Below are 23000 nucleotides of genomic sequence, written 5' to 3'. Positions count from 1 at the left end.
ATTGCTGCAGTATTTTACTTCAGAAGTGGGCTAAAGTAAAATTCTTTGTTAGAATGTTAGTTATTGCCAGTCAAAACTACAAAAATTTTAAAATTAAAACAATGAAAAACTCCCGAAATTCTAAAAACTTCCTGGATTTTTCCCAGCTTTCTCCGATATGAAAAAATTCCTGGTTTTTCCTGAATTTCTCAGTCGTCCTGTGGCGCGTATACACCATGATACAGTTTTAGTGTTGTGCTGCTTGACTGAGTTGTGTCGATTAAATATTTAAGCTGAGATGGCCAAGATTTTGGCTCACAGACCATTCCTGGGCCTGAGTGCCAAAGCCCTCAGCCTTGCTTCACATTTCTCCCACCACGATGCCACATTGTCTGAGCAAGAGGACGAGGGGAAAATAGTGTTGTGCTGCTTGACTGAGTTGTGTCAGTTAAATATCTAAGCCAGAGATGGCCAAGATTTCGGCTCACTGACCATGCCCAGGCCCGTGTGCCAAAGCACTCAGTCTCGCTTGTCATTTCCCTCACCACCATGCCACACTGTCTGAACATCAGGAGAGGAAACAGGGGAAAATACAGTCATACTGCTTGTGACTTGGTTTTATATTTCACAACATAGATCACAAACAGTACAAGTTTTCAGTATTAATAAATCATTTTTGGTGAGCTGAAGACATAATTTTTATCTTGTACTAACTGGCGGCACACGGAGAAACGAACAATTTTACAGAATTTCGCACCCTAGTTGCCACATAATCAGGACTTATTTATGAGGGTTGTTCAATAAGTAATGCCCACATTTTTTAAAAAAGCCATTAATATACAAACGTCTTTGTTGATGTTTAACATTTGATGTTTTTTCTGTGCACGGTGAAGTTTTGAACCATTCCGGCAGATGACACAGCCATAGTACAGTGTCAAAATGGCGTCTAACTACAGCTCACATTACAAGCATGCAGAAACAGAGCTCCATGTTCAGCCATGCTTGGGATGTCCTGTCACAGCCACTGCTCCAGACATACTGAATCGTGCGGATGCCATTATTCGTGCTAATCAGTGCTTCACAACTCAACAATTGGCTCTACAATTGTCAGTCAGCATTGGAAGTGCATCTGCAATGATAGACACTCTTGGATATTCAAAGAGGTGCTCACGATGGGTTCCACGAATGCTCACAGCAGACCACAAGATTCAAAAGAAGGTCATTTCATCTGAACTGTTGGAGTAGGGAACACACTTTGAAGATGATGAGAGTGTCAGTCATGTAGTGAAAACATGGCTATGCCTGCAGGACAAGAGCTTTCACCAGCAGGGAATACATGCTCTTCCACAACGTTGGCGTACGACCATAGAATGTGATGAAGACTACGTAGAAAAATAGGACATGGACAAGACATGCTGATGTATACTGTCACCAAATTCTGACTCTTAACAATAAATATGGTCTGAGGAAAAAAAAATACGGGGCATTACTTATTGAATGACCCTCGTAGTTTCATAATCGAGAAAAAGTCCTTAATACAAATATTCTGATCAAAGTACTGGAACACTTTTGCAACCTCATTATAGAGACTTGGAAAATTTACCTGAGAAAAGCAATGTAGGCATCCTGGACTGTTTCAATATGAAAAGATTTGTAATTATAACTGAAATTACCTTGCAGGTCAATCAGTTGCATCTGCACATGCACAGGGGCACTTCCAACTGAAACAGGAAATGGTTTCAAAAACAGCTTGAGAATAGATGTAAGACTGACAGTGCCCTCAAAACCTTATAAAATTATCATTGTAATTCTTGCAAGGCCACAATGAATTCTTCAAACCCCATGATTTTTTTTACCACCAATGAGCTTAGGTAAATGGATTTTCTTTGTCAGAATGTGTACTTTCTACAAGGCAATTTTCTTATTTAAATGCATCCGCATTGTATCAGAAAGAAGTTACCTTGCAGTGTCTTACTGTGGGCAGTGTGCATCAAGTACACTAAAAATGAGAAGTCTGCAACCCATCCCGTCTGTTCTAATTTTCATTCCTGCCTCCTTTCTCCTTCATAAATTCAACAATAGTGCGATTTAAATCAAAAAGTCATTCCAGGCATGCCCCTTGCCTTAACCAACACACTGTACAGTAATATATGAAATCCCCATATTCTTTGCTCATTTCCAATGAAAACTGTTGCAACAGAAAATGGAATAATGGCTGTGACTTCAGAAATTTTACTATTCATACCACCAATTTATTCAAGTGCTCCATGCTTGCAAATTTAGTACAAAGTACTTCTTGATGCACAGAACAATGAATGCTGCCCCTTGATCTCTGTAATTTTTTGCTCTTTCAGTCTCATCTAAAAGTTTAAATTCTTTCTTCAGAGTACTGTTACATTCTTTCATAGCAAATAAGCAATACCCGTTGCTTATGTGAACTGAAAGTTCTCATTCCTATCTTCTGTCAATCCAATTCATTTTAAGGGATTGTGATAAAAAACCGCTAGACAGACTATTTTTGTGCAAACAGCTACTGGATTTGTGAATGTCCTTCATACCACAAACTTAGAGCGAAGGGTGAACAGTGCTGACACCATGATTCTGCTGAACTTAAGAGTGTTGTAGTGATTGCAAAATACCATACTGCAATGCTAAATGAAATGTCATGCTGTTCCGGGTACTTCTTGGAGGACTGAGCAAAGTTGAGTGACAGAACACATACTGCATGCGTAAAGTTTGGCACGCTGAGGCTGCCCCGGATTTAGGTGTAACACTGACAAGTGACATGAAATTGAACAAGCATGTAAGGTTAGTTGTAAGGAAGGTGAGTTCTCAGCTTCGATTTATTGGGAGAATTTTAGGAAAGTATAGCTCATCTATAAAGGAAACCATGTACAGAAGAATTGTGTGACCCTTTCTTGAGTACCGCTACAGTGTTTGGGATCCCTGCCAGCTCAGATTATAGGAAGACATTGAAGCAATTCAGAGGCATGCTACTAGATTTGTTACCAGTAGGTTCACAACAAACAAGTATTATGGAAATGCTACGGAAACATATGGGACTCCCTGAAGGGAAGAAAAGGTTCTTTTTGTGAAACTATTGAGAAAGATTAAAGAACTATAACATTTGCGAAAGGCTGCGGAACTGCCACATACATACATTTCACATAAGGACTCCTAAGACACGATATGTGAAATCAGAGCTCTTATGGTAACTTGCAGACATTCATTTTTCCCTTGCTCCATTTGCAAGTGAAACAAGAAAGGAATGACTAACAGTAGTACAGGGCATCCTCCATCAAGCACTGCATGGTATCTTTTAGAGTAGGGATGTGTATATACGCTCATGCTCATAAATTAAGGATAATGCTGATACATGGTGAAACAGTGCTCTGGCAGATGGTTTGCAGGTTTAAATCACCTCGGGGTATGACCATGTGGTGCATTTGACCTGCGGTCGTCGCACAGTGGTACTGGCAGCAGTCCACATAAGCAGGTGTGTGTTGGTGCATGTCATAATACGGTGCAGCGAGTAGGTGTGCAGACATTTTCAGACATGTTAATGGTGACTGTGTGTTGAAAAGAGCCCAGAGAACACACACTGATGAGGTTGTGAGGGGTAGAATACTAGGGCGACTTGAGGCTGGTCAAACACAGCAGGTCGTAGCACGGGCCCTCTGTGTGCCACAAAGTGTGACATCAAGATTATGGCAACGATTCCAGCAGACTGGAAACTTGTCCAGGCACTACAGTACGGGACGTCCACAGTGTACACCACCACAAGAAGACCGATATCTCACCATCAGTGCCCGCAGATGGCCACAGAGTACTGCAGGTAGCCTTGCTCGGGACCTTACCGCAGCCACTGGAACAGTTGCCTCCAGACACACAGTCTACAGATGACTGAACAGACATGGTTTATTCGCCCAGAGACCTGCAAGGTGCATTCCACTGACCCCTGGTCACAGGAGAGCCCGTAAAGCGTGGTGTCAAGAACACAGTACATGGTCATTGGAACAGTGGTCCCAGGTTATGTTCACGGATGAGTCCAGGTATAGTCTGAACAGTGATTCTCGCTGGGTTTTCATCTGGCGTGAACCAGGAACCAGATACCAACCCTTTAATGTCCTTGAAAGGGACCTGTATGGAGGTCGTGATTTGATGATGTGGGGTGGGATTATGATTGGTGCACGTACACCCCTGCGTGTCTTTGACAGAGGAACTGTAACAGGTCGGGTGTGTCAGGACGTTTTTTCACACCAATATGTCTGCCTTTTCAGGAGTGCAGTGGGTCCCACCTTCCTCCTGATGGATAACGCATGGCCCCACCAAGCTGCCATTGTGGAGGAGTACCTTGAAACAGAAGATATCAGGCGAATAGAGTGGCCTGCCTGTTCTCCAGATCTAAATCCCATTGAGCACATCTGGGATGCTCTCGGTCGACGTATCACTGCACGTCTTCAAACCCCTACGACACTTCAGGAGCTTCGACAGGCACTGGCGCAAGAATGTGAGGCTATACCCCAGTAGCTACTCGATCACCTGATCCAGAGTATGCCAACCTGTTGTGCGGCCTGTGAACGCGTGCATGGTGATCATATCCCATATTTATGTCCAGGTATATGCGCAGGAAACAGTGACATTTTGTAGCACATGTTTCGGGACTGTTTTCTCAACTTATCACCAATACTGTGGACTTACGGATCTGTGTCATGTGTGTTCCCTATGTGCCTATGCTATTAGCACCAGTTTTGTTTAGTGCCACATTGTGTGGCACTGTGTTCTGCAATTATCCTTAATTTATGAGCACGAATGTAGATGTACACTATGTGATCAAAAGTATCCGGACACCTGGCTGAAAATTACTTACAAGTTTGTGGCGCCCTCCATTGCTAACGCTGGAATTCAATATGGTGTTGGCCCACCCTTAACCTTGATTACAGCTTCCACTCTCGCAGGCAAACTTTCGATCAGGAGCTGGAAGGGTTATTGGGCAACAGTAGCTCATTCTTCATGGAGTGCTGCACTGAGGAGAGGTATCAATGTCAGTTGGTTAGGCCTGGCACGAAGTCAGCATTCCAAAACATCCCAAAGGTGTCCTATAGGATTCAGGTCAGGACTCTATGCAGGCCAATCCATTACAGGGATGTTAGTGTCGTGTAACCACTCCGCCACAGGCTATGCATTATGAACAGGTGCTCAGTCGTGTTGATAGATGCAATCACCATCCCCAAAACTGCTCTTCAACAGTGGGAAGCAAGAAGGTGCTTAAAACATCAATGTAGGCCTGTGCTGTGACAGTAACATGAAAACATGACCACACCCTGACACCACTGACTCCGAATTTCACTGTTGGCACTACACATGTTGGCAGATGACATTCACTGGGCATTCGCCATACCCTCACCCTGCAAGTTGATCGCCACACTGTGTACTGTGATTCGTCACACCACACAACGTTCTTCCACTGGCCAATGTTTATGCTCCTTACACCAAGTGAGACAACGTTACCGGCGTGATGTGTGGCGTATGAGCAGCCGCTCAACTGTGAAATTCAAGTTTTCTTACCTCCTGCCTACCTGTCATAGTACTTTCAGTGGATCCTGATGCAGTCTGGAATTCTTGTATGATGGTCCAGATAGATGTCTGTCTATTACACATTACAACCCTCTTCAACTGTCGGGGGGTCTCTGTCAGTCAACAGACGAGGTTGGCCTGCACGCTTTTGTGCTGCACATGTCCCTTCACATTTCCGCTTTACCATCACATTGGAAACAGTGGACCTAGGGATGTTTAGGAATGTGGAAATCTCATGTACAGACGTATGACACAAGTGACACCCAATCACCTGACCATTCTGCTCTCTCACGATGTCTATGACTACTGAAGTTGCTGATATGGAGTACCTGGCAGTAGGTGGCAGCACAATGCACCTAATATGAAAAATGTCTGTTTTTGGGGGTGTCTGGGTACTTTTGATCACATAGTGTATGTACTCATTGCATCCCTGATGTAAGTCCAATGCCTTAACAGCTGAGGCACCTCACTTTGTTCAGAAAAAGTATATCATTTGGTTGTCGCCCTTGACACCTGTGCATATTTAGTATCTTGTGTCTTGATGGTGAACTGTGAGACTACAAGTCCAAGTTTTTTTTAAACCTTTTATATTATACATTGCATTAAGTTAACATGAGATTTATCATCCATACAGTTGAGATGTTGAGTGGCCCCTCCCCATTCTCCTCCAAATTTGACTTGTACTCTATCATTCATTACCCCATTGTTGTAAGGATGTTAAACCATAATCTACCTTCCTTTCCTCCTTCATTCAGATTGGAACCTTTATGTGTATTTTGTTATTTAACTCTGAGAAGCCACACTGTCCAAATGCTTAACAATCAAGATGTTCAAATGTGTGTGAATTCCTAAGGGACCAAATTGCTGAGGTCATTGGTCCCTAGACTTACACACTATTTAAACTAACTTAATGCTAAGGATAACACTCACACCCATGCCCAAGGGAGGACTCGAACCTCCGTTGGAAGGGGCCGCACAATTAGTGACACGGCGCCTCTAACCGCTTGGCCACTCTGCGCGGTGCTTAACAGTCATTCCATTCTTTTTTATATACCTGTCAACTGCACAATGCCTCAATTGTACAGTTGAGCAGTGCCTCCTCTTTCCAGGCCATCTACATCTACATGGATACTCTGCAAATTACACTTATTTGGTTGGCACAGGGTTCATCTAACAACCTTCACAATAGTTTCTATTATTCCAATCTCAAACACCTATACCTTTCCATCCGAGCTCTGATTTCCATTATTTTATTATGATGATCATTTCTCCCTGTGTGGGGCAGCATCAACAAAATATTTTTGCATTCAGAGGAGAAAGATGATGATTTAAATTTCATGAGAAGATTTTGCCACAACGAAAAAGCCTTTGTTTTAATGTGTCACCCCAAATCCTTTTTCATATCAATGACATTCTCTCCCCTATTTTGCAATAAAACAATAAGTGCTGCTCTTCTCACTGCAAAAGAGGTCAGACAAGCGTAGTGTAGGCAGTCTCATTAGTAGATCTATTACAGTTTATACATATTCTGCCAATTAAACAGAGTCTCTGGATTGTCTTCCCCACAACTTTTGCTATGTGTTCTTTCCAATTTAAGTTGTTCATAATTGTAATTCCTCAGCATTCAGTTGAATTTGCAGCCTTTAGATTTGGCTGTCTTATCACATAACAGAAGTTTAACAGATTCCTTTAGCACTCATGTGTATACCTCACACTTTTCGTTATTTAGCATCAATTGCCAATTTTTGCACCAAACAGATATCTTTTCTAAATCGTTTTGCAATTTGTTTCCATCTTCTGATGACTTTGGAAGATGATAAACAGCAGCAGCATCTGCAAACAACCTAAGATGGCTGCTCTGATTGTCTGCAATATTGTTTATACAGATAAGAAACAACAGAGGGCCTCTAGCACTACCTTGGGGAACACTAGAAATCACTTGTGTTTTACTTGATGACTTTCTGTAAATTACTATGAGCTCACGGACAGGAAATCACAAATCCAGTCACATAACTGAGATGATATTCCATAAGCACGCAATTTCACTGCAAGCCGCTTGTGCGGCACAGTATTAAAAGGCTTCCGGAAATTTAGAAACACGGAATCAATCTGAAATTCCTTGTCAATAGCACCCAACATGTATGTGAGAAAAGAACTAGTTGTGTTTCACAAGAACAATGCCTTCCAAAACCATGCTGACTGAGGGTCAATAGACTGTTGTCTTGAGGTAACTCATAATGTCCAAACACAATGTATGTTCCAAAATCCTGCTGTTTATCGGCCTGTAATTTTGTGGCTCTTTTTATCATCACTTATCTTTGGAATAATTAATTTGTTAGCACTACACATATTTCATTTTATTTAATCCTCCAGCAAAAAGGTGTGACCAGCATTAATTAAGGACATCTTTTAGCCACTGTAATAGAACCATAACAAAAAAATAAATAATTTTTTTAGTTTTTAATAAACAAATTATTAACTTCACAATATGGAAAAATTATTTAAAAATAACCAATTTACAGAATATTTAAGCCACATACAAAATTAAATTAAATACAGAATTCTGCTATACTCTCACATAATGTTAGCATAAATCTGGTTCAATAAAACAATTTGTGTATACATAAATAATATTTTATGATTTAACAACATGATTTATATGGTCAGCATGTAATTTGGAGGTCCACTGTCTACTGCTTTGAGGGTATATGGTAACATTTTGAATAGTAACTTTTATTTCCAGTCTTATAAGTATGGAAATCATATGACACATTTTTGTGTGCTGAATATTTCATTTATGATAAACATTATTTCTCATAACTACAAAACAGTATCTATTAGGGGTGTTTTCTGATTGTCTCTATTTTATAACGCCCAGAAAACCCTGCTGTATGGTCTGCATCTTTATTAGCTTGTAAACGGCAGCTGTGATAAAACTTGTATCTAACAGGCAATGCCACAGATAAGGACTTTCACAGAAGAGAAATATCCTTAATGATTACAGTCCCAATAACAAGCTGTAGAAACAAATGCTAGCTCACTTCACAACACAAACAGAATGGAATGGAATAGTTTCAGCAGCTATTGCGCTGGAACTTTATTGGTAACTGCTCTATGGTAACAAATATCAGTAATTAAAGGGGAAAAGAGAATAAAGGACAGAAGATTAGTGTTTAATGTCCTGAAGAGAATGTGGTTATTTGAGATGGAGCAGAAGCTCAGATTAGGAAAGGACGACGAAGGGAATAATCTGCACCCTTTTCAAAGGAGCCAAACGAGCATTTGCCTTAAGCAATTTAGACAGATCCTGGAAAACCTAAATCTGGTTGGCTGGATGGGGATTTGAACCATAGTCCTCCTGAATGCAAGTCCAATGTGCCAACCACTGAAGAAATGAGGCTCTGCACAGTCAGACTCCACATGGGGCATCCATATATAATAGTTCTTTGGAAAGAAGGGCAGAAGACATCAAAAGTGTAAGAGCACCACGCTGTTGTCGAACACTGATTGGGACTTTATATGCTAGTCTGTAATGACAACTGGGTGTCTGATAATAACGAGTAAGTACAATTTAAAACAGTAAAAGAATATTGCAAAACAGAACAGTAGATTTCACAGCCAATGAGTTTCAATTTTAACCTATTGTGGTCTTCAGTTACTGGAGTAAGTAAAATAATTAAGAGAGCTAAACAAAATGCAGATGGGTTTAATTAGAGGTGACAAAAGACAATTCATACCAAGAATAAGTTATATGTATGAAAGTAAGGTGAGAGAAGAAACTTCTGAAATGCATAAAATGTTGACACATTCAAGTAAAAGTGGCTCAGGAATGTAATCAACAGGGCGTACATTTAATAAAAGCACATTACCGAAGAGCAATGAAAATATTACTAAAAAGTTAAAGGAAGGTTAGACAATGGCATTCTACTGAGAACAAGAGGAAAAGCAGAGGGGGCATATGGGTTACCTATCCATTTCTATCCTAGGGGAAAATACACAGAAGAAACAGAAGATCCTTTACTATACTCTGAATCTATGCTTTTTAGTGACCTTACTTCATGCAACTTTTCAGGATACACAATCCTTTTCAAGATGGGAAAAAAAAATTCTGCTGGGTTATAAATTCCACTGAACTGGCACTGTGGCATAACTATTGTCTTCAATTCATTGATAGTTATTTGTTCTTACTCTTGATAAATCATTTCATGCTACAACACACTTTGGCCAAGTGAATGAACAAAATAACCTGATCTAGCTTACCTCAGACAAACATCATTAGTCTGTCAAGTGACTACAATAAGTAAGTTAATATTTGCTATGTTCAGTAACACAGTTTCCATTGCAGTTCCCAAGACAGAAAGCAGAAGGCTGGCAAACGTCAGCAGGCTCTCAAATTAAATGAGTAATGACTGCCAGATCAAGTTTTCATTTCCAAACAGCCACCAAAATTGCTTCAATGATAGGCAGAAAGATTCTAATTATCTTTACTTTTTTCTTCAACAAGATTTGTAAGGAACAGATGATTTTTACTTGACAAGTAGTTCATAACAAACCAACTCAGTGGTCACCAAAAGAACTCTGTGGCTTGTTTAGGTTCACTCCAGGGTCTTTTACTCTAATTAGGAAGGTGTTTGCTCTTGTCACGATCCAGGCCATATGGTTCATCCAGAGCAACTGGAATGGAGTCCTTTATTGTGATAGCTCCAAGAGAATACAGCACAATCACCTTTCGAGGTACAACAAGTGAATGAAAATGGAATCATGAACAGATAAAATACAGAAATAGTGTAATATGAAAGATGAATTTCCTACCAGAAGTAGTATTAAAGAAAATCCTTAACTACCATCAGTTTTCTATATGAAAACTACCTGACAGCATATTGTTTTATTTTATTTTGATAGTCAAAGCTATACAAATTTTCTTCTTGTCTTGGGTTCACTGTAAGAAACTCATAACAAACAATAAATAGATGAGAATATTTGTGGGTACGATCTGCTTTTAAATACAGATAATAATTTTCCTTAACGGGAAGAAACAAGAGCTTTTGGGTAAAGTTAACTCTTCAACGACAGTTTGGTTAAAGATGACATATAAACTCTGTTTTGAGAAGATGTACTTTCAGAGCAGAATGAGACATTTAAAATTCTGAGAAATGTTTGAAGGCATTTGATTGTAATAGTATTATTATGCCAAATTATTAATGAATAATGGAGTATGAAGATTTGCAGCTATTTGATAAGTCTTCTGATTCAATATATTATCTTAGCCTGACAGACACATTAAAACACTAATTCTTAAAATACCACTGCACCCTACATATAAAACCAGCTAACTGAGTTATTTCCTCCAGTGGTATGCAAAGAATTTAACATGTACTCCACACACAAATTTTATAAATATGGTTTGTAGTGCAACATGAGTCAACTGAGAAAGGATGAACAAAAGAATCGCCTGTGATTGTTCAAGGCTGCATTCAAGTAAAGGAGTTTAAGAAAGTGATGGAAAATGTTACACAAATATATCAAGAGTGTTTGGAAATTTCAATCACAACAGTGAACCTTATTTAAAACCCTTTGATTCCCTTTGTTTATGTAGCAATTCACAAGGTAGCAGCAAAATAATTATTGAATCAAAGACACAATGAAACCTTAATTATTTTCAAAAAATCAACAGTTAATAAATAAATCAATATTTAACAGCACAGCTCCAACAATGGAGTGTCTACATATTACAGCATCTGCAATGCTTATTTGTACTTTCCAGGCTAAAAAAACATTTGAACTTTAGCAAAGTAATATTACGAACTTGAAAATGCAGTGTAACAGTCAAAAATAAATAACTCTTCTAGTGGCTAACACTAAATGTTCTTATAGCTCTAGGTGAAGTGAAGCACTTCAGTATTTAGCTTCATAATGACCAAAAATACTTATCAAATATTTTCAAACAATAATACTTCATCAAGATGGTAGCTTTTGACCGAAAGCACTTCATTTACTTTAACTACCAAACAGGTGATTGGGCCTATGTATTTGCCCAGGACCGAAAGGACGTCATACCCCTGGAAAAAATATAAAAAATAAAAATAAAAACACTTGGCAAACAAAAGAAAGAAAGACACTATCGGCTACTGTCAGTTTGTACTATATTGTTACACACTTTGAGACATGTGGGAAAGTGTAGGTAACAGTTCATCTGATGTGTGTTTCTAATTTTATGTGAACACAGTAGCAGGTGTTACACTATTTGCATATTGTCTTTCCTTGTTTTCATTTCTCATTATATTGTATGTAACAATACCAGAGAAGGAAAGTTACTACTCACCATATAGCGGAGATGCTGAGTCGCGACAAGCACAATAAAAAAAGACTCACACAATTAAAGCTTTCGGCCATTAAGGCCTTTGGCAGTGTAGACACAGACACACACACACACACACACACACACACACACACACACACGCACACACACACACACACACGTAAATGCAACTTGCACACACATCTGCAGTCTCAGAGAGCTGAAACCACACTACGAACAGCAGCACCAGTGCATGATGGGAGTGGTGACTGGGTGGGGGTAAGGAGGAGGCTGTGGCGGGGAGGGAGAGGGATAGTGTGGGGGGAGTGGCAGACAGTCGAGTGTTGCAGTTTAGACAGATGGCAGGAGAGAAGGTGCGGAGGGGGAGGGGGTAGGTAACGGAAAGGAGAGAAATAAAAGAAATTAAATGACTGGGTGTGTAGTGCTGGAATAGGAACAGGGAGGGGGCTGGATGAGTGAGGACAGTGACTAACGGAGGTTGAGGCCAGAAGGGTTACGGGAACGTAGGAAGTATTGCAGGGTAAGTTCCCACCTGCGAAATTCAGAAAAGCTGGTGTTGGTGGGAAGGATCCATATGGCACAGGCTCTGAAGCAGTCATTACGATAAGGGATATCATGTTTGGTAGCGTGTTCAGCAACAGGGTGGTCCACTTGTTTGTCGGCCACAATTTGTCCGTGGCCATTCATGTGGACATACAGCTTGTTGGTTGTCATGCCTACATAGAATGCAGCACAGAGGTTGCAGCTTAGCTTGTAAATCACATGACTGGTTTCACAGGTAGCCCTGCCTTTGATGGGATAGGTGATGTTAGTGATCGGACTGGAGTAGGTGGTAGTAGGAGGATGTATGGGACAGGTCTTGCATCTAGGTCTATTGCAGGGGTATGAGCCATGAGGTAAGGGATTGGGGGTTGTGTAAGGATGGACAAGTATATTGTGTAGGTTCAGTGGATGGTGTAATACCACGGTAGGAGGGGTGGGAAAGGTAGTGGGCAGGACATTTCCCATTTCAGGGCATGACGAGAGGTAATCGCAACCCTGGCGGAGAATGTAATTCAGTTGCTCCAGTCTCGGATGGTACTGAGTTACGAGGGGAATGCTCCTCTGTGGCTGGACTGTGGGACTTTGGGCGGTGGTGGGAGACTGGAAAGTGAACCTGGAACCCATAACACACATTGAAACCCTTGCCCTGCAGGAACTTGAGCATCATGCACAACACCACCTCAAAAAGCTCTCCATCCTATTCACTTCCTACTCCCACCTCGGAGTACCACTGTCCACCACTTCTACAACCACCTCCAAACCTCCCCCATGCACCTCATAGCTGACAAACCCTGTCTCGCAGATCTACTGCATTTACCCCACCCTCCAAACCTCCCTCTCACCAACACACAGAACCCAGAACCTACACAGACCCGCAACACAGTTATTAACCTTTCCTCCAGAAGCCTTAGTCCCACAGAAATATCAGTGCTTTCCAAAGGCTTCACCTTTTGCCCCACTCCCAAATACAACCATGCTGGACTAGTTAAAGCCCTTCTCTCCTTCTTCCAGTCCCTACAGTGGAAACACTTTTTCGCTATCAACCCGAACAATCAGACTAAACCAAAGACTAATATTGAACCTTGCCTAAACTCAGTTCACTCTTCCATTCAACCGTGATCCAACCCCACTGCCTACAAAACACCCCCTGTTAACTTTCCAGAATTTCTTAACCTTGAACCTTGCCTCAAAATCATTCCCCAAATCTCTCAACATGCAAACTAACCTTACATCCACAGAAAGAACCGCAGTCCACCATCTAAACACTAATCCCGACCTTATAATCCTACCTGCTGACAAAGGCTCCACCACCGTTGCTTTGAACTGCAAGGATTACGTGGCACAAGGACTCTGTCAGCTGTCAGATACATCCACCTACAAACCATGCCACAGTGATCCCATTCCAGTAATCCAGCAGGATCTCGAGTCACTACTCAAATCCTTAGGCCCATCCCAGAACCTCTCCCCAGAATCCATGTCTCTACTTACCCCTACCACTCACAGCACTCCCGCCTTCTACATGCTTCCTAAAGTCTATAAACCCAACCACCCAGGACGCCCCATTGTGGCCGGTTACTGTGCCCCCACTGAGAGAATCTCTGCTCTTGTAGACCAACACCTTCAACCTACTACCCGGAACCTATCCTCCTATATAAAAGATACCAACCATTTCCTCGACTCACTCTCCACAGTTCCTATCCCTTTACCACATGGTGCCCTGCTCGTCGCTATTGATGCCACCTCCCTGTACACTAACATTCCTAATGCCCATGGCCTTACTGCTGTCAAACACTACGTTTCCAAACTCCCTATGGATTCCAAACCAACAACCTCCTTTCTAGTCTCCATGACCAACTATATTCTCACCCACAATTACTTCTCCTTTGAAGGCGTTACCTACAAACAAACCCATGGTACGGCTACGGGCACCCGCATGGCACCACCCTAAGCTAACCTATTCATGGGCAATCTAGAGAAATCCTTCTCAAAAACCCAGAATCCTAAACTCCTCACCTGGTTCAGATTCTCTGATGACATCTTTGCTATCTGGATTGAAGGTGAGGACACCTTATTCACATTCCTCAAGAACCTCAACAACTTCTCCCCCATTTGCTTCACCTGGTCCTACTCAACCCAACAAGCCACCTTCCTAGATGTTGACCTTCACCTCAGAGATGGCTACTTCAGTACCTCCGTCCATATCAGACCTACTAATCACCAGCAATACCTCCACTTCAACAGCTGCCACCCATTCCATACCAAGAAGTCCCTTCTGTACAGCCTAGTCACCCGTGGTCGTCGCATCTGCAGTGATGAGCCATCCCTCTCAAAATATACCGAGGGTCTCACTGAAGCCTTCACTGACCGTAATTATCCTTCCATCCTTGTACAAAAACCAATCTCCCGTGCCTTATCTTCCCAGTCTCCCACCACCTCCCAAAGTCCCACAGTCCGGCCACAGAGGAGCATTCCCCTCGTAACTCAGTACCATCCGGGACTGGAGCAACTGAATTACATTCTCCGCCAGGGTTAGGATTACCTCTCGTCGTGCCCTGAAATGAGAAATGTCCTGCCCACTACCCTTTCCACCCCTCCAACCGTGGTATTCTGCCGTCCACCGAACCTACACAATATACTCGTCCATCTTTACACAACCCCCAATCCCCTACCTCATAGCTCATACCCCTGTAATAGACCTAGATGCAAGACCTGTCCCATACATCCTCCTACCACCACCTACTCCAGTCTGGTCACTAACATTACCTATGACATCAAAGGTAGGGCTACCTGTGAAACCAGTCATGTGATCTACAAGCTAAGCTGCAACCACTGTGCTGCATTCTATGTAGGCATGACGATCAACAATCTGTCTGTCCACATGAACGGCCACCGACAAACTGTGGCCAAAAAACAAGTGGGCCACCCTGTTGCTGAACACGCTGCCAAACATGATATCCCTCATCGTAATGACTGCTTCACAGCCTATGCCATAAGGATCCTTCCCACCAACACCAGATTTTCTGAATTGCGCAGGTGGGAACTTACCCTGCAATACTTCCTACGTTCCCGTAACCCTCCTGGCCTCAACCTTCGTTAGTCACTGTCCTCATCCATCCACCTCCCTCCCTGTTCCCATTCCAGCACTACACAGCCTTCATTTCACTGCCACACCCAGTCTTTTAATTTCTTTTATTTCTCTCCTTTCTGCTACTTACCCCCTCCCCCCCTCCACACCTTCTCTCCTGCCCTCCGTCTAAACTGCAACACTTGACTATCCGCCACTCCCCCCACACTATCCCTCTCCCTCCCTGCCACAGCCTCCTCCTTACCCCCACCCAGTTGCCACTCCCATCATGCACTGGTGCTGCTGTTCGCAGTGTGGTCTCAGCTCTCTGAGACTGCAGATGTGTGTGCAAGTTGTGTTAATGTGTGTGTGTGGGTGTGTGTGTGTGTGTGTGTGTGTGTGTGTGTGTGTGTGTGTGTGTGTACTGCTGACAAAGGCCTTAATGGCCGAAAGCTTTAATTGTGTGAATCTTTTTATTGTGCCTATCGCGACTCAGCATCTCCGCTATATGGTGAGTAGCAACTTTCCTCCTCTGGTATTGTTACATTCCATCCTGGATTTTATATTGCATGTAAGGCTTGCTGGTCTTGCAGTAAAGTGCACGCCTGGAATCTGAAATGTTGCAAGATTGAATCTTGGTTGGAGTATGGATTTTTTCAGTCTGCTTTTTACTTAGAATTCACCTCTCAATGACCTGGAGACCATCAGAAACAACACATGGCTTGGATTTCACATTAAACTGTAGGGACCTTTCTCCTGATTGGATGACTGAATAACTTGGATAAGTTAGCAACATGCAAATCATCAAAGTAGCATCCAATTAAAACACTTTTAACAGGCCACTGAACCATGAAAATTTTTATTGTATATACTTGACAATACAGCATTCACCTAATTCAAAGTGCCTTGTTTTCTTTTTTTACGCCACTTGTAAAATAACAGCAATGAAATAGGATAGCCACCACATAAAGGAGGCAGACAGGCACATTTAAACGTAGACTAAGCTATCAGAGAAAGTCTTCCTTCAGTGTAGAAAACACACACACATTCATATCTGCACAACTCTCACACATATGACTACTGAGGACTTTGGTAGCTTAGTCTACTTACTTTCAAATTGCCTGTCTGCCACTAAATACCACCTCTACATGGTGAGAGCCAATTTATCCTATTTATTATTATCATCATTCATCATTGGAGGGATGGCACTCATATGTGCGTGACGTGTGCTTGCATGTGTGAATGAATATATGTATGTGTGTGTGTGTGTGTGTGTGTGTGTGTGTGTGTGTGTGCGCGCGCGCGTGTTTGTGTTTTTCCTTTGGCCAAAAGATACTGTGCAACTGTTTTTTCATTGTGCCAATCTGCAACTCAACATTTCATCTTTAAAGTTAATTTAAATATGGTAATGGTAAATCCTTTGTGGAATATAAATGATTTAAGGAGTAAAGGTAATAAAACTCACCTAACAGTCAATGTGTTTAGGGGTCACCAGGCATCTAATCAAGATCGAAAACATTGCTAGCTTTTGGATGAAGTTATTACCTTTACTATCTAAATCATTAAGATTACTTTAGAGATATTTACTGGCTCTTTCATGCTTGTTTTCTTTGTCTCAACACCCTGCTAATTCTTTATTGTCCTGCAATGGAGTATAATTTTTTCCAATGGAGATGCACTGAAAATACTTACTTCACTTCCACTTGGTTCAGGAGGCAGTAAATTTGCAATCGACTTCTGCAGGAGCTGTGAAATAAAATGTCAACAGAGTTTTAACACTTATTACTATTAGAATATAATCATACACATAAACAAAATCTGTTATTTTATATTACAATTTACAGGTAGTAAAGAGGTAAAAGGACTTTTAAATCATAAACAAAAAGATATATGCCACAATGTTTTGTTGAAAAAAGCGAGTTTAAAATATAGCTGTCAACACACACCAAATTTTCAAGAGAGAGCTACAGATAGATCCAATGTCCACTTTACTACAACCATCTTTGGTCTTTATCTGAACTCACCCCAAAACAGATCTTATTCCTACATTGCCTGCCTTGTATAAATTTTGATAAATACAACTTACAATATATAAACTAACAAAATTTATCTAATGTTACTATACACATACTGTTATGTAGTGGATAAGTGGAATTGCAGGTTAAAGGAGATGGTTAATTAAACTGTTCAATATAATCAAACAAAAAAAGTACTTACAGATACTATTATACATTGTTATCACTCAAAATTCTCTGCACTGTAATAGAATATACTATGAAGATTTTTTTTTCAGGTCTGCATCAGGACCTTCTAACACTGTGCTGTGTTCCCACTTTTAAACTGAATTTACAAATTTTACATCCCTACAACGTAGGACTCAATATACAGATTGAATAACATCGGGAATAGGCTACAACCCAATGTCACTTCTCAACCACTGCTTCCCTTTCACGGCCCTCGACTCTTATAACTGTCATCTGGTTTCCATACAAGTTGTAAATAGCCTTTTGCTCCCTGTATTTTACCCTTGTTACCCTCAGAATTTCAAAGAGAGTATTCCAGTCCACATTGTCCAAAGCTTTCTCTAAGCCTACAAATGCTATAAATGTAGGTTTACGACTTTTTAACCTATCTTCTATGATAAGCTGTAAGGTCAGTATCGCGTCGCATGTTCCTACATTTCTCCATAATCCACACTGATCTGCTTCAAGGTCGGCTTCTACCAGTTTTACCATTCTTCTGTAAAGAATTAGTGTTAGTATTTTGACATCACGACTTATTAAACTAATAGTTCAGTAATATTCACACTTGTCAGCACCTGCTTCTTTGAAACTGGAGATGCTATATTGTTTTTGAGATCTGAGGGTATTTCGGCCGTCTCATACATCTGGCTCAACAGATAAAAGAGTTTTGCCATGGCTGGCTCTCCCAAGACTTAACAGAATTTCATTTACTCCTGGGGCTTTGTTTCGACTTATGTCCTTCAGTGCTCTCTCAAATTCTTCTCGCAATATCACATCTCCCACCTCATCTTCATTTATGACCTCTTCCATTCCCTTAATATCGTCCTCAAGTACATCTCCTGGGGTATCTGCCCCAGGCGGCAATTTCAGGGGGCACCAAATTCATATTCTTGAAGAAAAAAAACCTTGTTTCAAAGAACGCCTAGCATCCAGCACATGTCAGTCTATCGGCTATTCATATGATTCTAAAACACATTCCTGTTGGTATCTGAATATTTCTGAACACATTCTAAGTTTATATCTGAACAAATCGTAAGTTGATTTCTGAACGCCTGCATAGTGTACGTGATGTCTCTGCCAGGGGACTCCCCACAGCATCTAGAAATAAGAAACTTTCCTGAAGATGAAAGGGGATGGAGCTAACGAGCTGAGCCAAATAAAGCTGAATGGTTGAATACCAATTGCTATTTGTTTATATGGTTGAACAGGTATGCAAATGATAAGTGTCTTTACAGTTACTGGTGAAATCCATAGATTCAGACTACCAGAGTGGAAATAAACTACTAACAGGAATAACAGGTAAGAAAGATTACATATTATCTTCTTCGTGTATCCAAGAAAATGAAATTTTGACAGAAAATTTTTGCTAGATAATTGCACTACTAAGGACTAGTTGGACAGTCCCCATTCAGCAGTCGCTTAGTTCTATTCTTGGAATAGTGAGGAAACTGTGTTGTACAAACATATAATAATACATAAACTGAAGAATTAAACGTGGGATAACTAAACAGGTGATTCTGGTAGGGTTAGCGATTTTAACCAGAGAAAAAGTTTTGACAACAGCAGGAATAGTTACAGAAATAGTGATGACAAGATTGTTTGTTAGAATGAGGAAGGAGAAGAAACGGGGACATCGCACAAATTATATGGAAGAATATGGCAACTTCAAAATTTATATAAAAATTTCATACTACTACTACTTTTTAATCTCATGCTTGAGAATGTGAAACTATTTCCTAACATAAAGCTTTTTGTTGTAGTAGACCTAACAGGCATTTGATATTGGTATTTTATGAATTATATTCTGCCATGTTATTTATGTAAATAAGGTAGATAAAAATGATCATTTGTGTCAAAACAGTTTTGCTTATTTGGTGTGTGTTACAATGGTAGCAATATTAGAAAGGCCTATTTTGTTTTACCTAGCAGACAGTGACAAAATAGACATAATCAAATCGAGAAACCACACCACTCTTGAGTATTATTTGAGAAAGAACACCTTATAAAGCTGTAGCAAGATCAAGGAGAAAAAAATTGAAGAAATGTGTACCAGTGTTAAGTGTGAGCTTTTCTTTGAGGGGTAGGATGTCAAACCGGCCGACTGATAACAGGAGAGGCACCACTGGACATTTTGATTTTCACTATCCTGAATATAGGTATGATGGCTTCCATTACAAAGTATACGTGTTTGAATTCCACAGTGTCGTGCGATAGAAGAATGCCACATGAAGGGGAGTGGCACTGCACTTTGGCACACTTCAGAAAGATGTGTGCTACAAATTAAAAATTTTTGACGTCCTGTCTCAAACGCTGGAGGGGGAGGGCAGGGGCAACTCAAGGGGCTACCCATCTGAGGGGTGAGGGGCCGATGGAGAGTTTCCCTTGTGAGGAGTGTGCTACCTTCTAGAGTGATTTATGCCATGCGAACGAGGATAAAAGTCTGCTTCAGTGTGCTACCACCTGGTGGCACTGACATAAACTTCTAGTTGCTTAGTAGGGGATAACTGTGCACGCCGTGACTCGTGTTCATAGTTCATCAAATCCATATGTATTTAACCCATAAGACAATGATGTCACACCAGTTGCGCATGCGGAACAGCTCGTTAAAATATGCACATCTGAAGATATGCTCGTGACCCTGACACCAAGTTTCACAGAGTCTAGAGGAGTAACAACACACAGCATGGTAGATTTAGTGCCGTGTGTTTCAGATTACTGCATCTATGTAACATTTAACGGCATGCAAAGAAAAATAACCAACAAATCCACAAGGTGTCAAAAGGTATGGTGTTCATATGCTCTTACACAGCAGTGCCACTGCTGCTTAGTCATTTTGTACTTCATGTCAATCTCATTTTTTAGAAGTTTGTATTCCCTCAGTTTATCCAGGTCCCATCTCCTTAATTTCCTACCTGTTTGCAATTTCTTCAGTTTTAATCTACAGTTCATAATAACAAATTGTAGTCAGTGTCCACATCTGCCCCTGGAAAAGTCTTGCAACTTAAAATCTAGTTCTGAAATCTCTATCTTACCATTATATAAGCAATTTGAAACCTTCCAGTGTCTCCAAGTCTCTTCCATGTATACAGCCTTCTTTCATGATTCTCAAACCAAATGTTAATGATGATTAAATTATGCTCTGTTCAGAATTCTACCAAGTGGTTTCCTCTTTCATTATTTTTTTCCAGTTCACATTCACCTACTACTTTTCCTTCTCTTCCTTTTCCTACTATCAAATTCCAGACCCCCATCACCATTAAATTTCCATCTCCCTTAATGTGAATAATTTCTTTCATCTCATCATACATTTTTCAACCTCTTCATCATCTGCAGAGCTAGTTGGCATATAAACTTTTTCTACTGTGGTGGATGTGGGCTTTGTGTCTATTTTGGCTGCAATAATGCATTCACTATGCTGTTCACAGTAGCTTACCTGCACTCCTATTTTCTTATTCATTATTAAACCTACACTTTTATTACACCTACCTGCTCTTGTATTTATAACCCTGTATTCATTTGACCAGAAGTGCTGTTCCTCATGCCACCAACTTCGGTAATTCCCACTATATCTAACTTTAACCTATCCATTTCCCTTAAATTTTTCTAACGTAACTGCCGGTTTAAGGGATCAGATCCTTAGAGTGCCAGTTTTGTTTCTCTTGATAGTGACATCCTCCTGCGTAGCCCTGTTCGGAGGTCCAAATGGGGGACTATTTTACCTCTGGAATATTTTACCCAAGATGATACAATCATTTAACCACACATTAGAGCTCATGCCATTCACAATACCATCACAGCAAGGTCGTTTTGGTTGATGTTACAAAGCTACATCAGTCAATCATCCGGACTGCAGCCCTTACAACTACTGAAAAGGCTGCAGTTCCTCTTCAGGAACTACATGTTTGTCTGGCCTCTCAACATATACCCTTATGTTGTGGTTGCTACTGAGGGTACACTTATACTACAGCTATCTGTATCACTGGGGCATGCAAGCCTCCCCACCAATGACAAGGTCCATAGTTCATGGGGGTACAAAACCTTGGTAAGACTATTTCCATCCATCCATCTCAATCTTCTGATTTTCCAGTTATGCCACACTCTCAACTTAAGCCATTCATTTGTGGTGCTTACACTCTGTGGATTTTTAAATGTCACTAGGTGGGGAGGTTTGTATTTGCAGCAGGTATTACAAATATGAGCAGCTGCTTGCATGCTCAATTGGTTCACAATGTCAGGACAACGTAGCAGTTTCTATGCATGTGTATGCCTCTTCATTCTACAGAAAAACATCTTAGAATGTTTGGGTCGCTTTCTACATCCTTCCGACCATTGAATGCTCCCATTATTTTAAAAGTGGTGGTATTTATCCAGTCTATTGTTTATATTCTATCCGAATTTTGTAACACTAATTTCGTACATGCCTGATAGATTCCATTTCAGAGAATAGATATTAAAATTACATATTACTTAAGAATCTTTAAGTTATTTTTAAAATCATACACATTTTATTTGGCTATTAAAGTAACATCTTTAGTCAGTTAATGAGAAATCAGTGAAAAAAGATCTATTCAGATCATGGTAGTAACTTCCGATATGAAACTTAATTATAACAAAAACAGGATTGCAATTACCTTTATTTTAATTTTTGACTCTTCTGATACTTCCACACAAGAAATGTTAACTTCAAGTGACATAGCTGTAATTGTTTCTGTTTCTTGGTTGCATTTTTCACAGTAGAAGCCACCACCATCTATTTCAGATAAAAAATCACTACCGCAAATTTCACATGTTGGCCATGAAAATGCCGTATCCTCATCAACACCAATGACACATCCTGTAAGTGGAAGTATTGCAGATGTTTACTTCATTATTATGTTTTTATTATATTTTGAAAGGGACAGATGTGTTGATGACTAACTACAAACCTGACACTTTCACCAGATCCAGCACTTTAGACATTTTGCTGAAATTCTTTATAAGTGTCTTTTGGGCAGCTATACTTTCCAATAAATCATCTGGAAATTTGAATGGTAGACCAAAAACAGGGGCATCTGCATCCTTTCCAGGCACTGTGAGAATCCGAGTGTATTTGTCAGCAATGAGTTTACCTGAAATATGCCATTTAATGGTTTCAGACTTTTAAAAATTGTTTGTCTTTGAACACTAATTTGTCTTTGAACACTAACTTAACAGAAAAAAAGAGATATCACTGTTACTACTTGTAAACAAACACTCCAATTACCTTCAGAAAGGAGAAGATTCAGAAGGCAGAGTA

The 23000-nt window shown here is 40.5% G+C and overlaps 1 protein-coding gene across 1 annotated transcript in view; it reads right to left on the bottom strand.

Annotated features, from left to right (window-relative positions):
- Window positions 1-8086: 8086 nt before the first annotated feature.
- LOC126416487 (uncharacterized) overlaps window positions 8087-23000 on the bottom strand; it is a 198949-nt gene continuing 184035 nt past the window's right edge. Inside the window, exons 9-13 of the mRNA XM_050084224.1 lie at window positions 22968-23000; window positions 22651-22833; window positions 22357-22559; window positions 17175-17228; window positions 8087-11615 (exon numbers count right to left, since the gene is read on the bottom strand). The exon at window positions 22968-23000 is cut by the window's right edge and continues 190 nt beyond it. Of these exons, the coding sequence (XP_049940181.1) occupies window positions 11487-11615; window positions 17175-17228; window positions 22357-22559; window positions 22651-22833; window positions 22968-23000 (602 nt within the window). The 3' untranslated portion in view covers window positions 8087-11486. The remainder of the gene's footprint in view (window positions 11616-17174; window positions 17229-22356; window positions 22560-22650; window positions 22834-22967) is intronic.

This window comes from Schistocerca serialis, chromosome 8, assembly GCF_023864345.2.
Source record: "Schistocerca serialis cubense isolate TAMUIC-IGC-003099 chromosome 8, iqSchSeri2.2, whole genome shotgun sequence".
Taxonomy (NCBI): Eukaryota; Metazoa; Arthropoda; class Insecta; order Orthoptera; family Acrididae; genus Schistocerca; species Schistocerca serialis.
This window is presented reverse-complemented; position numbering and strand designations above follow the sequence as displayed.